At 40.3% G+C, this 15,911-nt stretch overlaps 1 protein-coding gene across 1 annotated transcript in view; it reads right to left on the minus strand.

Annotated features, from left to right (window-relative positions):
• The window catches only part of MYT1L (myelin transcription factor 1 like), a 361,678-nt gene that overhangs the window by 125,292 nt on the left and 220,475 nt on the right, over positions 1 to 15,911 (minus strand). Inside the window, exons 5-7 of the mRNA XM_069974064.1 lie at positions 11,744 to 11,798; positions 11,526 to 11,559; positions 8,311 to 8,373 (exon numbers count right to left, since the gene is read on the minus strand). Of these exons, the coding sequence (XP_069830165.1) occupies positions 8,311 to 8,373; positions 11,526 to 11,559; positions 11,744 to 11,798 (152 nt within the window). The remainder of the gene's footprint in view (positions 1 to 8,310; positions 8,374 to 11,525; positions 11,560 to 11,743; positions 11,799 to 15,911) is intronic.

Here is a 15,911-nt window from a genome sequence, read left to right on the forward strand (position 1 = left end):
ATCAGGAACACGACAAAGAGATCAAGGTGGTAACTCAGCCTTGAAATTCCCCAGATCTCAATCTGATCGAGCATGGAGGCCGCATCGTCTACTGGGGATATATGTCACATGTGAAAAGGCTAAGCATTCATTCACATACCAATTCTTTCTGATTCATGATCTGTAGCATAAAACCTTCTATTCTGTGGCCCCAAACTGTTCCCTAGGTGTGTACTAACAGCAAAATAACATAATGCTGCCATCAGATATGTGTTTGTGCTCGAGAAGGAGTTATGGCTTAGTGGAAAGTTAGCATTGCCTTACTTAAAGGAGGCATGGCTTAAATAGGGCCAATAAAGGGCCACCTTCTGGTGTAAACATAGGCCTACTAAAAGATGGTACAAACGTATACTAAACAGTCTTAATATGCGCTAGGAGATAGAGCCCCACTTAAAAATAATTAATGGGGTCCATCGGTCCGCATTGATTTCTGCCATGTTCTGGATCTAGTACTGCTGTTATTTTAACATTTCTGCTACTGTGGTGGAGCAAAACAGGAATGGTTGGGGCAGTTGTATCTTTTATCAATCTAGGGTATGAAATTTTTAAATAAAGAATGACCCTAACACGGATTCCTGTTGGAGAAACTTTAGTGAACTTAAGGTCCACATGAAAGCCCACTTGTGGGATGACGTTCATGAATGTAGAAAGTCTGTATCAGAACTTAAGTTGGGACTATTGTCTTCAGTAATCAACCAAATCCCAATGAAAACCTTGTGGTATAATGTTCCTGCTGTAGTAGGTACTAGTGTTGAGTGAACTTCATGAAAGTATCCAGTTTCGTCAACTTCTCTGAACTGGAATGCTCGGCATTTAACTCCCCAGGTCTGGAGAAGGTGAATGCAGCCCAAGGACTGCCTGGAAAACATCTATAGACCATAGGCTGTGGCCAAATTTTTCTCCAGACGTTGAGATTTAAATGCTAAGTGGTTCAGAGAAGTTGCCGAACCCGGACACTTTCATGAAGTTTGCTCAACAATACTAGGTACCCATGATGACGTCAGTTGAGTTTTTACCATTACTGCTATTATAAAGTCCCATGAAAACACGAAAAAAAAAACTCTTCCCAGACTTTTGCTTTCTTAATACATGACAACTCTAGCAGCAGATAGCTGGTTAGTGCCTACAGGAGCAAGGACTTCTGTCTTTGACAGGACTCTTGGCTCCTGTAGATTATTTTTGTGGCACCTACGTTGGTGGCTTAAGGTGCTGTGGAATCTATTAACTGGAACAGGGACTCCCTCCTGTGTTGTGTTGAACTGGTCTCAATTAATTTTCAGCTTTCATCTTTGCTTTTTTTTCTTTATTCTGCATCAGAATTTTCGTAATCTTACTTTTTGAAGCAACATGAAAGCCAACATCCACTAAACAAAGCTTCAGTCCCCTGTGGCAGGCGTAGGGTGTACTTCTGATAAGCTCACCACCATTTACAAACACGTTTTGCTATTGTTAAAGCTGTCAAGCCATTTTGCACTTTTTACCTTAAAAACACTTTAAGCTTTCAGTGCAATTTTACTCAAAAACATTCAAGCTAATCAAAAACAACCCAACAACTACGGTGGACGTCTACAATTTAGATATACACATGAATTCAAGGGCCTTACTTTATTTTTTAAGCGCATGGATAAATTAGCCAATCAGTTATGTGGCATGCTGATTCCTAAAGCCAAGTGCACCAAAAGCCATTCTTCTTATCTTTATAAACAACTTGTCTTTTTAAGCTACGAGTTAGAGGCAGGTCAAATCTTTGTTTTCCTGCTGTGTTTCATCTGAAACAACCTACCCAGCTGCATTAAAGTCTATGGGATTCCATACTTTCAAAATGGCTGGAATATATTTCTAAGCCTTATTACCAATAAACAACAACCATGTATTCTTATTATTCTTTTTTACCCACCAAACCCACATCATACATACATAAAAATCCAAAGAAAAATCAATCCCAGAAAAAAAAGGCGCAACAGCATAGACAAACTACATAGACTTGATTTAAAGCAAACCTGTACTTTAAGAAGTATACTTTATTACATTAATCTTTTTGAGTGTAGACAAGGCTCTTACTGCTATTATGGAGCTCCTGAGAGTATCCTCATTGGCACACAGCTATTTTTAATTCTCTCCATTTTTAGGGTGGCGGGACCAAAGACCTGCTATTTGTCAGCAGTGTTAACACCTGGACTTCCTTTCCCTTACTAATTCACAAACTCTCGTGAAGAAAATGCACTGAAGATGGCACTGCACTGGTGGACGATATACAATACGTCTAGCTCACCATTTCTGGCTTGATTTTGAGTGCACTGGGAAAAGCTGATGAGTTTCTCAGCCCAAATTAGCCCCAGTATTAGAGAAAAGATGTCCAGCACTTACAGTCCAGTAAAACCTTCATTCATTTATCGCATATTAAAATCCAAAAATAAAGTCCTGTTATCCATGTTGGCTGGATTTTTGGATTCTAATATATTATAAACACAGCGTCTGAATATTTCGGGGGGTATCTAAGACTTGATTAATCCAAGACTTCATTTACAGTACACTATTATACATGGCATGTACAGTATAAAGGAGGGGGGGGGGGGTTACACAAGATGCAAAATGCTAAGTCAGCATAAAAAAAACAGCAGCATAATAAGGGGTTACATCACAAAAGTAGCCCTGGTCTAAGCAGTAAACTGCTGCTGATAGTGATGATGACTAAAGAGTGAGAGATTGAGGAATTACATTCCGGAGACAGCACTGTTTACATAGTAACAAATCAAGTATATTTGCTGAGAATACAACCAAAAAAGTATTGAAACCTACTTCAGCATAATCATCTCCAATTAAGAAAATTCACACAAAAAAATAGGATTTCTTAAAATCTGAAATTTCTATCCTTTATTCTGGATGATTTGCTCATGCAGAAGAAGGAACACTTATCAAAGTGGCCCAGGGAGTAAGTGAGGATGCTAAATGCATATACACTTAACACCAACAGAATGGAGCTAGCACTGGGTCACCATCCACACCGTAAGTAGCCACCTGAATTGCCAGTCTAGATCCATACAACACCCCACTATGAGGTCACAGAGGAAATTGAGCTCTGGTCAAAATATGTTGTGTCTTTTTTATTAAAATCCTCAAACTACAACGTTTCGGCAGTAGAGCCTTTATAAAGCACCATTCTTGATAGACTCTACTGTCGAAATGTTGCAAGGATTCTAATAAATTCTAATAAACAAGACACAGCATATTTGACCACAGCTCCCTTTCCGTTGTGACCTCTTTAAATAGTGTTGCATCTACAACTATAGGCAATACATTTTAAGGCTGGGTTCACACTATGTATATTTGAGGCTGTATTTGTGAGGCTGTATAGCAACCAAAACCAGGAGTGGATTGAAAACACAGAAAGGCTATGTTCACATAATGTTGTAATTGAGTGGATGGCCGTCATTTAATGGCAAATTTTTGCTGTTATTTTAAAACAACGGCTGTTATATTGAAATAATGGCAGTTATTTACCGTTATATGACGGCCATCCACTCAATTTCAACACTGTGTGAACAGATCCTTTCTGTGTTTTCAATCCACTCCTGGTTTTGGTTGCTATGAGGACCTGACTTGAGGACCAAATACAGCCTGAAGTATACAGTGTGTGAACCCAGCCAAGAGCTGAGCTCTATACACTTTCCCCAGGCAATGTGGACTGTACAGGAGCAGGGACTCCTGCCTTTGATGGTAGTTCCTGTTCCCATATAGCGTGTGGCCAGGGAGTGAGTATGTTGTATATATCTTAGCTTACACTCAGTACACTTGGTGAGCCAGGCACTTTACACTTAGCTGAGACAATGTGTACTGCTGCTCAGTGTACTGTACAGGAGCAGGGACTCCTGCCTACTTGATGGTAGTTCCTGTTCCTGTACAGTGAGTGGCCAGGGAGTAAGTGTGTTGTAAGTATTGTAACTAAAGCCCCTCTTCCACATGCCGACTTGTTTGCTCCTCGTTCCCTGCATGCTGCCGGGGGGGGGGGGGGGGGGGCGCAGGGAGCTGCGGGGGGGCTGCCTATGTGATCACTAGATCGTCTGGGCAGCCCATAGCATACAGCAGCGGTCTGCTGCCGCCGCTCCTATTCCATGGAACGACGGCAGCGTATTGTTGCTGTATGAGTCATTTGTTTTTTTAACATGTTGAAAAACAAACGACTGCAACGATCAGCTGACATGAACGAATACGGCCGATAATCGTTCCATGGAATAGGGCCCTTACACTGAGTACACTTGGTGAGCCGGGCACTCTACACTTAGCTCAGACAATGTGTTATGCGGCTTAGTGTACTATACAGGAGCAGGGACTCTTGCAGTCCTTACTCCTGTACATACTCTCATGGGAAATCCCAGGGCAATGAGGGCACCTCGAAATCCAAATTGGGATCTGAACCTGAAAAAAAAAAAAAAAAACCTCTCTCTCAGTACAATTCTGCATAGTTTAAAAGTAATATAAAGGCTACAAATACATACACGCCACCTTCTACCCCACACATTATCCTAATGGCTAATTGCTTAGCATTGACTGATTCCTGCCTCGTGGAGAGCTCCCTGGCCTCGGTGCATTCTTCCTCCTTCTCTTCGGCAGTTCTTCTTATCAACATTAAAGATACATTTTGGATTATTAACACCACAAGACATTATGTCAGAACCAAAAATAAATTGTGACACGGTACTTTAAAACATTCTGCCGAGATAATGGGTATCAGATAATGAGAGCATATCCAGACGAAAGGTCGCTAGCAGTGGGGGGAGCTCTCGTTATGACTGCGCTCCTGGCATTGCTTCAATCCCCTTGCTTGACAATAAAGTTTGCCCTCATAAAGTTATTTTGCAGCAAAGCTATGTGCAGAAGCCTTTTAACTATGTTTTGCCCGTTCTGTTTTCTACGTTCACCCTAGCGCATGGAAGGTTTCTATTTTTTCTGCTTTTGTACAATGTAATTGCTCCATTAATTACCTTCATTTTATGAGCTACTGCCTGGAAGTGATTGTACAAGTGTGCTGCAACCCAATTTCCGATTCTGGAGAGGCGGCATAGAAATTCACTGTATCTTATCTCACTCCCCCACAGCACAAGTACAATAGACGTGTTTACTAATTCTGTAGACATTCCATATATTCTTTCATCTATACCCAGAAGCCCCCGGAGGAAGGTCTAGTCTAGCTTTAATCCTTTCCTGATAACCAGGACTGTATTTCGTGTTTACATCTCCTTAGGTATGTACTGTCGGTTCCACTCTAACTTTTGATTACACATTGAGGCATAGCTTAAAGGGAATGTGTCATCGGAAAATGACCTATTGTTTAAATGAAGTTTTTATGTTTAACATAGTTTTACATTTTTTTTCCTCTCCTAATTTTCTATTTTACTATCTAAATTTTAGATAATCCTGAAATCTTGCAGTTTTCTATCTGGCCACTAAGCCTAATAATAAGCTTGCCCTTCCTATTCGGTAGAGAAAACTTCTCCTCTTTTTATCCCATACAGGGTTACGATGAAGGGTGACACCAGACACCGTATCATATGTGGCACAAATGCATAGATGATAAGTGTTCTTATGGGATGATGGGACCATCATGTGGGATTGACGTCATAAAGGGACCACGTTCAAAAATTACTCTCTTTGTTCCCCTATCCATCCTTGATCCGGCTCCTTTGTTTTTCCTGATTGGTAGGCTGGCATACAGCCCATCCACATGGGAGTGCCAGGCATCACTGGCCCCCGACAGATCCCATTGATGTCCAGTGGGTTCTATCAAGGCGTCTATTGTTTAGCCTGAAAAGAACTTTTTTTTTTCTACCAAATCTGATTTGAACTTTAAATGGGCCTTTAATAACAATATATCAATACAATTTCCATGCTAGCATCTTAGCTTATTGGTTGACATTGGTGCCCTGAGTTCAAATCCCACTGAGGACAACATCTGCAATGAGTCTGTATATCCTTCCTATGTTTACTTTGGCTTCCTCCAAAACATACTGATACTGTTTTGGATTGCGAGCTCCGGCTGGGGGATGGAACTGTGGTGAGTAACAACTATTTCTGTACATAGGTTGGCGATATATAAATATCAGAATTGTTATCTCTATTATTATGGGCTTGACATTCGAGTTGCCAACAAACACAAAAAAAATAAAAAAATTAAAGAAAGTAACGCTAACTAAAATAATAATAATAATAATAATAATAATTATAAGCCATATCAGGAGCCTTTCCAACCCAAGCTCAACAAGGAAATTGTGATAGCAAATCACATCAAGAAATCTCTTCATGATATATATAAGGGATATCTGAAGGTAGTACCTACTCCTTTACGCCATTACTTTCTAATATATAAGATTTAGCATCTTGAAGGATATATGAAGAGTAGCATTTACTCTAATGATCTATAAATAGTGTACCTAAGAAAAGCTCATTCATTCATTCATTCATTCATTCATTCTAGCACACAATATTCAGAACACATACATCTGGCATACATCATGTATTCAATGAGGACAATATGAAGGTAGAAAATATAGGGATATTATTAAATAGACTGAATGGAAAGCATAGTGTGAATACTGAAAAGAAACATAAAGATACAGTATACCATCGATGTAACAATACATAACCAATGCACACAACACATCCACAAAAATGGAGAAGATTGAAAATACTATCAGTAATTATTACATTTGTCTTTTTCCCTTCTTCCTTCCTATACCACTTTTTTTTCTGTCTTCAGTCAAAGGCCTTCTGCACACATCCATTGCCATTTTTACAGTCAGGAAATACTGATCAGTAAGCCATTTAGGAGGCTTTAGAAGACCATCAGTGTTTCCCGACCGTAAAAACAGAAAGAAAAAAACAAACAAACAATAAAAGCAGGGCAGCAGCGGTGCTCTCCAGCTCCACTGTGGCTCTGATTGTGTGCCAAAGCTCTGGGGAGAGAGCGGCCTCTTGTGGCTGGAGGTATAATACTGCCTCCAGCCAGAACAGTGATTTACAGGGCGGGCAGCCCTTGACTCATCACCCTGTCAAATACAGCATCACATTTAACTATATGCACTCCTACAATAAGGATATATAATCTATTGAATGTCTATTGAATTGATTATACAATGAATTTATTGAATACAAGACAGATAACACAGATTCTATTTTAGGCACAGGACAACAGAACAACCATTTTAATGGGGTTTTTTTTTGAGCCAATCCTAGTAATTATTACTTCTCCACCCCACATTAAAGCAATAAGTTAAAATTTTAATGAATTGAGGACATAGAGACTGTCGACGAGCCATTATTTAGTTTTTCTGACCAGTAGTTTTTGTTGGTGGAGACCCAGTTCTGATGGGCAGTACAGTCCCATAATCAATACTTGACATAACCTGAATTAAAGAGGTTTTCACTCAAGGTTGAACTAAGCATGCTTGAGAAAAAAATCACGCATATGGAGGATAAGCATATATGTCTTAGTAAATTTTCAGAAATGCTTGTACATTTCAAATATGTTTGATTTCACATAATACATCACTTTAAACCTATTTATCTTCCTGGTTAAACCCCTTTAAGGTATCATGTTATGTTCTGTTATTTCATACCATGTTTCCCTGAAAAAAAGACAGTGTCTTATATTAATTTTCGCTCCCAAAGATGCGCTAGGTGTTATTTTCAGGTGATGTCTTTTTTCCATGAAGAAGAAGTCACATGTCACATGTACAGCAAGGACAGAGTGTACGGCAGCTTCCGGCCACCAGGGGGAGCTCCTCACAGCACACTCATACAGCACAGCAGGGACATTGTGCGGTATGGCAGCAGACTGTGTGCAGCTCTACATCTGGCGGTAGGGGACAACAAGGATGGTGGCAGGTGATGGGCCTCTTGATGCCTTGCCTGCACATTGATAAGTGACGGCTGCAGAAGGGAACATCAGTGTTGGCGACAGGTGATGGTCTTCATGTCCTGCATGCAGCTTCTCTGCAACAGACAGTGAAGGTGTGGGACAATGCCGACAAACCCTCTACTAGGTCTAATTTTCAAGGGGTGTCTTTTTTTAGGGAAACAGGGTATTATTAGCACCTGTGGTAAATTTGGAGGTAGACAGTCGCAGTAAAGTAACATACAAATTTAATCATGGGTACTCAACTTTTCTAGTAAACATGTACCATGCACTGTACATAGACATCATGTAAAAATTCAGTGGCACCACTAAAAAAAAAATACAATGACAAATTTTACCAGTATATATTTTATAATTACCTTCTATGTCTTGCATATTTACCACTAACATGGCCACTCCCATCGCAACCAGGAGTAGGACAGCTGTAGAAAGGAACAAGGGATAAAAATGGTCGGTGCTATGTTTGGAAAAAAAGACTAGACCACACCTAAGCAATAAGTGTATGTTTTAGCATATAGTAGGGCATGTTAGTAGCCATTACTCAACAGATGAATGACAAGGACGGAGATCTTTACATTCAATGCATAAACGTGGGTTTTACTGCGCTACACAACATTAATCAAACAGATGGAGTCAATGGATAACTCTGCTTCATTGTATGTAGACAAGAGGGTTGGGTTTATGGCAAAAGAATGGAAAATCTGTAGATATGTCAAAGGATACCATGGTCTGAAGTCTGAAAATGATAGGGCCTTGGGCGCCCTTAGGGTCTGAATATATACAGTGACATTTTTGCTGTCTTTTAGTATTTAAAAAAAACTATTAATTTCACCCAACAGTACAAGGAACCAATAAGACCTTGTAAGTAGTGTAGGGCGAACCTGTTAAATTGTTTGTGTTCAGCAAAGTACTCAGAACCCAAACACTCAGCAATTGAACCTATGGCTGTATCCATGTTTTCCAGGTCTCCCTAGGGCGGCATCCAACTTCTGCAGCTGTGGGGAATTAAATGTTCGAGTTCGGAGAAACAGTTTAACAGATTTCCCCAAGCTGGACCAATTTCCTATGAAGTGTGATATAATGACCATAAGAGTTTTGTAAAGTTTTAGCTATCTGTAATTATAAGAATTGTAGATGCTCGATACCATTTTTATTGGCTTAATGAGCAGACTACATATGGAAGACATAGATGTCTCAAGATGTCCCTACATTTTTAATAACTGTTGGCTGAAAAATTGTTCGACCAACAATTATATCTGTGGAGAGTCAAGAGACCCTGTGCACCTTACACTGTTGGCCAAATCCACTGTTGGCAGAAGGTTCTGCCAACTTTAGGCTGGGTTCACACTACGTATATTTCAGTCAGTATTGTGGTCCTCATATTGCAACCAAAACCAAGAGTGGATTAAAAACACAGAAAGGCTCTGTTCACACAATGTTGAAATTGAGTGGATGGCCGTCATATAACAGTAAATAACTGCCATTATTTAAATATAACAGCCGTTGTTTTAAAATAACAGCAAACATCTGCCATTAAATGGTGGCCATCCACTCAATTACAACATTGTGTGAACAGATCCTTTCTTTGTTTTCAATCCACTCCTGGTTTTGGTTGCAATATGAGGACCACAATACTGACTGAGATATACGTAGTGTGAACCCAGCCATAAGGTGTATTGGCACCTTTAGTCAAATGTTGTGTGGTGGCTGATCACTCGCCATCTAGGAAAGAGGCTTAGGCCATCTTAAAAAGACCTCACACATACACAGTTCTTCTTTCCATAAAACCATGTTTTCTTCTTTTTCATAATTTCAATTACAATGCTCTTCTCTCCTTTAATAAACACCACGTTTGGTATCTATAGGTCTTATAAGTGAATGAAGACCTAACAGGGGAATTTGAACGTATTCCAATTTTATTTCTCCAAGGATTCACATATGCTGTCTTCCACTGGAATCAAGTTCGTAGATCTTGAAGGTATCAGGTACTTAAATGCGCCGTCTGTTCAAAAACGACGCAGTGAAATCCAGTCAGCCGAGCAGAACTGAGCATACATAATTTTATGACATTTTATTATAGCCCGTGGTTTCTGTTGCCGGATCAAAAACCCTTTTTGTTTTTTTCAAAAGTGTTAGCTCATAATATGCTCCATGTGGAATACAGCATAACTAAGTTCTCCTTACCCATAGAGTCTACGCTTGATCAAGTTGTAAAGCAGAAACCCATGCATATGCTACAGATGTGTCCATCCTTACCTATCCATGAATTAGGGTAAGAACTGCAGCTTCTCATGATACAAATCCAAAAATTTGTCTCTCTGGTGTTTCAAGCTAAAGGTGGGACCATACATTTTCAATAACTTTGAGCCAACAGTTACCTCTCCCGTATTCCCTGTACATGTGACTGTTCGGTATGGCCAAATGTTCATGTATTCTCTTTTGGGATGGGCTGTAAGCAGTAGCCAGACAGCTTGGTGCTGACTTATTCCTCTCAAACCAAAGGGGATGGGTGGCAAAAATCCAGCAAGAATGCCTCCTCGACCCCCCCAAATTCATCTGTTGGAGAAAGAATGTAAGCCCCATACACCTTATAATGTTGGCCAAACTTTAGCATTAGGTGTATAGACACCTGAAACGGAAAGGTAAGGATGGACACATCTGTACCTGTAGACACCCAAAAAGTAAAACACTAAACAGCTAAATCCATTAAAGGCCTATTATTCCAGTAGATAGAGAAGTTAAGTACCTGACTCCTTAATCCCCTACATTCATGTGTTGGAGACAGAATGGCCAACTGTTGGCCAACTTTAGTATTGGTTGTATAGACAACTTAAGAGGAAAGGTAAGGATGGACACATCTGTACCTGTAGACACCCAAAAAGTAAAACACTGGACAGCTAAATCCATTAAAGGCCTATTCTTCCAGTAGATAGAGAAGTTAAGTACCTGACTCCTTAATCTCCTACATTCATGTGTTGGAGACAGAATGGCCAACTGAAGAGCTAAATCCATTAAAGGCCTATTCTTCTAGTAGATAAGTGCAAGCATAAAGGCACAGCTAAGTCATAGGGATGTCTGTCTATGCCAAAACCACTTGATTAGGCTCCAGTTCCTGTGTGCAACTTAGCTGCATAAATCTTGCTGCTTTAGATGCATACTGCGGATGAGGTAACAGGATGGATATGCCTGGACTGGATGCAGACAGGTGACTATGAGAGATGGATGTGCCTAGGCTCGATGCAGACAGATGATTTACAGGGATGACTATCCTTGCATTAGATACAGACCAGACAGGTTAATTGGAGGAATACCTAACCCTGCACTACTTTCCGAAAGGTAAATTAGGGAGATGGAGGGCAAAAAAGACAGAAAGACACAAATCAAATAACCGGAGTTAAAAAAGAAAGGAGGCGATGCCAAATCTATTTTATTAGCAAGCCTCGAGAGAATTAATTTAATCAATGCAGCAGGGCACGAGCAAGGCACCGATGAACTTGAAAGTGCATTATGCCCATTAAAAGGCCTGAATTTTCTAAATTGCTAATGGGATACATTTTACACTCCGAGCACTAACCTGAACAGCTCTTGTATGGCTGGTTCCACAGGAACTGTAGAGAGAATGGAAAATATATAAAAATTTATCATCTATCATAAGTACCCCTCTGCTATAGAAAATTACCCAAAAGGTTATGCAAAAGTAAGGGTCAGAATGAATTGCGAAGAGAGATTCTGCAGGATGAAGGTCATCTCAGAGTGGAGGCCCTGAGTGATTTAGTGAAGCACGGAACGTACCTCGAACACCTTTGGAGCGCGTGCGATGCCGTTTCTCGTCTGTATCCACCTCCATCTGGGAATAGATTAGCAGGCAGTGAATGCTCTTATCCTTCATGCACAGACTATCAATGTACTGTCTGCTGCAGACTGTCACACAATCTTTTAATGCTATTTTAGAACAAGGATTTCTTTATGTGACGTGATAAGCTTAGTAATTATAATGAATACAAATGAATTCTTTACATTGTTGCCATCGCTTGGGTTCAGACCTTGGGTGTAAATTTTTGAATTTGGCATTCGAGTGGCCTGGATCATGCTATAGGATGACTGCTAGTAAGACTATAGGGTGACATTATTGTGTCTGGTTTTCGACTATCATGTATTGTATATTTTGTTCCTTGTAATATTTACTATATATTGCATGTATAATTTATTTTGGGCTAGTCCCCTCCAGACAACTGGTCTAATTTTTTAAAATTGTCACTGTCTTCTAAATGTAAGAAGACCTCTCTTTGAAAAGATCCATGATCTAGATCTGATTTTTTTTTTTTGTAGTGTATTTTCCATTCCCTTTTATTCTATGTACTGTATTGTGTCTCTCTGCTTTGTTGTGGTCTCCTCTCTAGGTCGATGTTTCTATTCTGAGAATAATTGTTGAATAGCCGTCGACCGAACACTCATCTATCTCTCCCGATTCATACATCTATCCAATACATATGCATACTTGGCTACTCTGGTGACAACTTACTTCCCCTAAGACCTGAGATTCAAAAAAAATTTCAGGTCTTTCAGTACTTACCAGCTGCTGTATGTTCTGCAGGAAGTGGCGTATTCTTTCCAGTCTGACACAGTGCTCTCTGAGCCACCTTTGTCCATGTCAGGAACTGTCCAGAGCAGTAACAATTCCCCATAAAAAACAAACAAATAAAAAAAAAACTCTACTGTTCTGGACAGTTCCTGACATAGACAGAGGTGGCAGCAGAGAGCACTGTGTCAGACTAGAAAGAATACACCACTTCCTTTAGGACATACGGTAGCTGATAAATATTGGAAGACACAGTTGTGACACAATATTGTACCTCTAATTCTAGGCTGAGAAAAAGAGATGAGCACAACTTGAGCAGCAACTGAATACCGGTGGCTGAAAAAGTTTGATGTAGTCCTAGGGAGTATGGGAAAACATGGATACAGTGCAAGAAATCAATAGTACAGGCGATTGTAAGAAACATTGTAATTGGGCTCAAAAAGACTTTCCCCAGCCCCCCCCCCCCCCCCTCCTCTCTCTCATTCACTGTTCATTATCAGGAAATCTCAACTCTTTTACATCAGTCGAGCCCTGTGTAACCTATGGAGAGGGGAGGGGGGAGGAGGGAGATTAGTCGCCAGCAGAGAACAAAGAAATACACAGTGGGAGCTGTGTGAAAGCCTGTTTTCAGAGGTCAGAGGGTCAGTGCTGACTTCAGAGGAAATAGCCCGGTGATGTAGCTGTAAATTAACTATTTGTTGGTTTTGGTGCCTCATCTCCTTTAACTGTTTTAGTGCCTCATCTCCCTCCACCCTTCCCCTCTCCATAAAAAATCATAAAGACAGGGGGGAGAGCTTCAAACTGTTTTTTCATGATAAAAATGAATTTTTCAGCTAATAAACCCAATTATAAAGTTTCTTAAAATAGCCTGTACTATTGATTTCTGAAAAAAATAAAAATTAAATGACAGTGACACTTTAAATGGAAAACCATTGGGCTCGAGCATGTTCCAGTGGTGTTCATTTCTATTGAGAACCTAACTCTTCAAGAAAATTCATCACTACAATTCTTGGTGCTCCTAAGATCTTTCACTATATGATTATAAATCTCTCCAAATGTTTCAGTTATATTCGGTCCTCTGGGACCCATCCCTTTGGAATGAATTTTAGGGGCAAGTGGGTAAAATGTTACATCGGTGCCTAATATATTTTCAGTATTTCAGCTCATCTTGAGTCATTCAACCATGTGTTACATGATCCAGGATTATATTTAAGGAACAGATGTATTATATACAAGAAAGCCCTGGGTCATGCCATTAAGTGGCAGCTATTTAAAGATAGAAATAGCAATTTTTTTTTACACAGAGGCCTTTAATTCCATCCAATTCCTTGTGCCCTGGAAGGCTTTCATATTTGTTCAGTTATAGTGTTTAAGAAGATCGAATAAGACTCTAATGGCTTGTTCATGTGAGCTTTGGCTTTGGTTGGGTTTCCACAGAAACAACGTATATCACTTCTCCATATCATTAGTAATAAGTTCACAACTAAGACCCCCACAGTTCTTGAGAATGGGGGTCCTATGTCCTCAAATTGAATGTAGCAGCGAATGGGTATGTATTGCTGCCTCTCCAAAGTGTATGAGACCAATGGAGGTAGCTTTCCGATAAAATGTCACCTATCTGCGAAGTAAATCTGGCGAATCAAGATTCACTGCAAATCGAGTTATGAATTCCCTTTGTTCTGCGAAGTGAATTCACTCGGATTGGTTAAGAAAAATGGCGGCCACACATGCTGTCTGAAGCGTCACTGGGTGGGAGAAAGGGATTAACCACCATCCCTAACGCCTGTCCAATCAGCTACAGGCCCCTCTGTGATGTCAGCCCCTCCCCCTCTATATAAGGAGGTTCGGTAATGGAGGCGGCCAGTCGGCTGTGTGTGGAGGAAAGAGCAGGATGGCAGCAGGCAGTTACAGCAGAGCAGGGAGAGACTAACAGAAAGATATAGGGACAGAGAGGAGAGAAATGGCCGAAATTGCATGACTGACTGGCTGAATTTTTTTTTTTTCAATTAAAATTTTCCAATTTTTGACATTTTTACAACAACATGCTTAAACAAATTCATGCTTCTGTAATAGTCTCAGTATTGTAGCTACTATTGTTTTGACTGTTTTAATGAAATTAGTTAAGATTTGATTTGCAAATCTTGCAAATGGGTTTGACCGAAAATTTCCAAAGCTCACGAAGCGAATTTCTGTCTGCTTCTCTCATCTCTACTATCTGCCAATCTGTTCAAATGGGGACATAGGAACCCTAATCCCAGGTCAATACAGGATCACTTTGTTTCTGGGGAAAACCCTTTTAAAACATTGATGTCTATGAATGTATTTCAGCGAAAAACAATAGCCAACTACTAATTTAGCAGACTAATTTATTGTTTTGCATAAACCAGTAGTAGCTCATGAACACAATACAATTTTATGACCCATAGGGCGGGTTCACACTACGAAATTCTCGCGGACAATGTCCGCGGAATTCCGTCAGCTGTCCGCCCGCACATCTGGGCGCCTTTCCGCCGGCCCCATAGACACCATTCTATGGGCCAGCGTATTCCGCTATACGCTGAAAGAAGTGTCATGTCACTTCTTTTAATGCCTACATGTTGTTGCCATAGGCAATGATTACCGGTTTCCCAATAGGATTAAAACTTAGCTTTTATTTCATCTTTTAATAGTAACTACAAAGAATAGGGTGATAATATATACAGTGCTATGTATAAGAATAGTAGCGTCTAGGGATTGACAAATTGACCAGTATATGGTTTGTCTAAGTGTAGATAGTTAGAGCGCTGTTCACACAAGAGCAATGAGAAATCAACCAGTACGCACTGGTTGATTTCTCATTGCTCTTGTGTGAACAGCTCTCTAAATATCTACACTTAGACAAACCATATACTGGTCTATTTGTCAATCCCTAGACGCTACTATTCTTATACATAGCACTGTAAACACTTTTTCATTACCTCCTATTAGGACAGGGATCAACTATCCTACTTCTTTTAATGCCGGCGGAAAAGCGTGTGCCGTGCGGGCGGACAGCTGACGGAATTCCGTGGACATTGTCCGCAAGAATTCCGTAGTGTGAACCCGCCCTTAGGGATAGGGGCATCTTGCTCACCTTCAAGCAGCCTATTGTTTTATTTTCCCTGTCCATGGGCTCTCTGGAAATATCAGGCTACAGTAATTCTGGAAATATTAGAGAGGGAGATGGGGGGAATGCAGCTGCAGTCTCTCAGCTTTTGTGAGATTGTGCTGTGAGAGGGTAAGAAAAGCAGTAAGGAGGAGATGCCCGACTGGTTAGAATGGATCGGTAGCAGCCCACCAGAGGGGGAATACCCACTACGTAGACACAAATGGGGACATTTTTGAAGACCGTCATACTCTTAC

The sequence above is a fragment of the Dendropsophus ebraccatus genome, chromosome 6 (assembly GCF_027789765.1).
Source record: "Dendropsophus ebraccatus isolate aDenEbr1 chromosome 6, aDenEbr1.pat, whole genome shotgun sequence".
Taxonomy (NCBI): domain Eukaryota; kingdom Metazoa; phylum Chordata; class Amphibia; order Anura; family Hylidae; genus Dendropsophus; species Dendropsophus ebraccatus.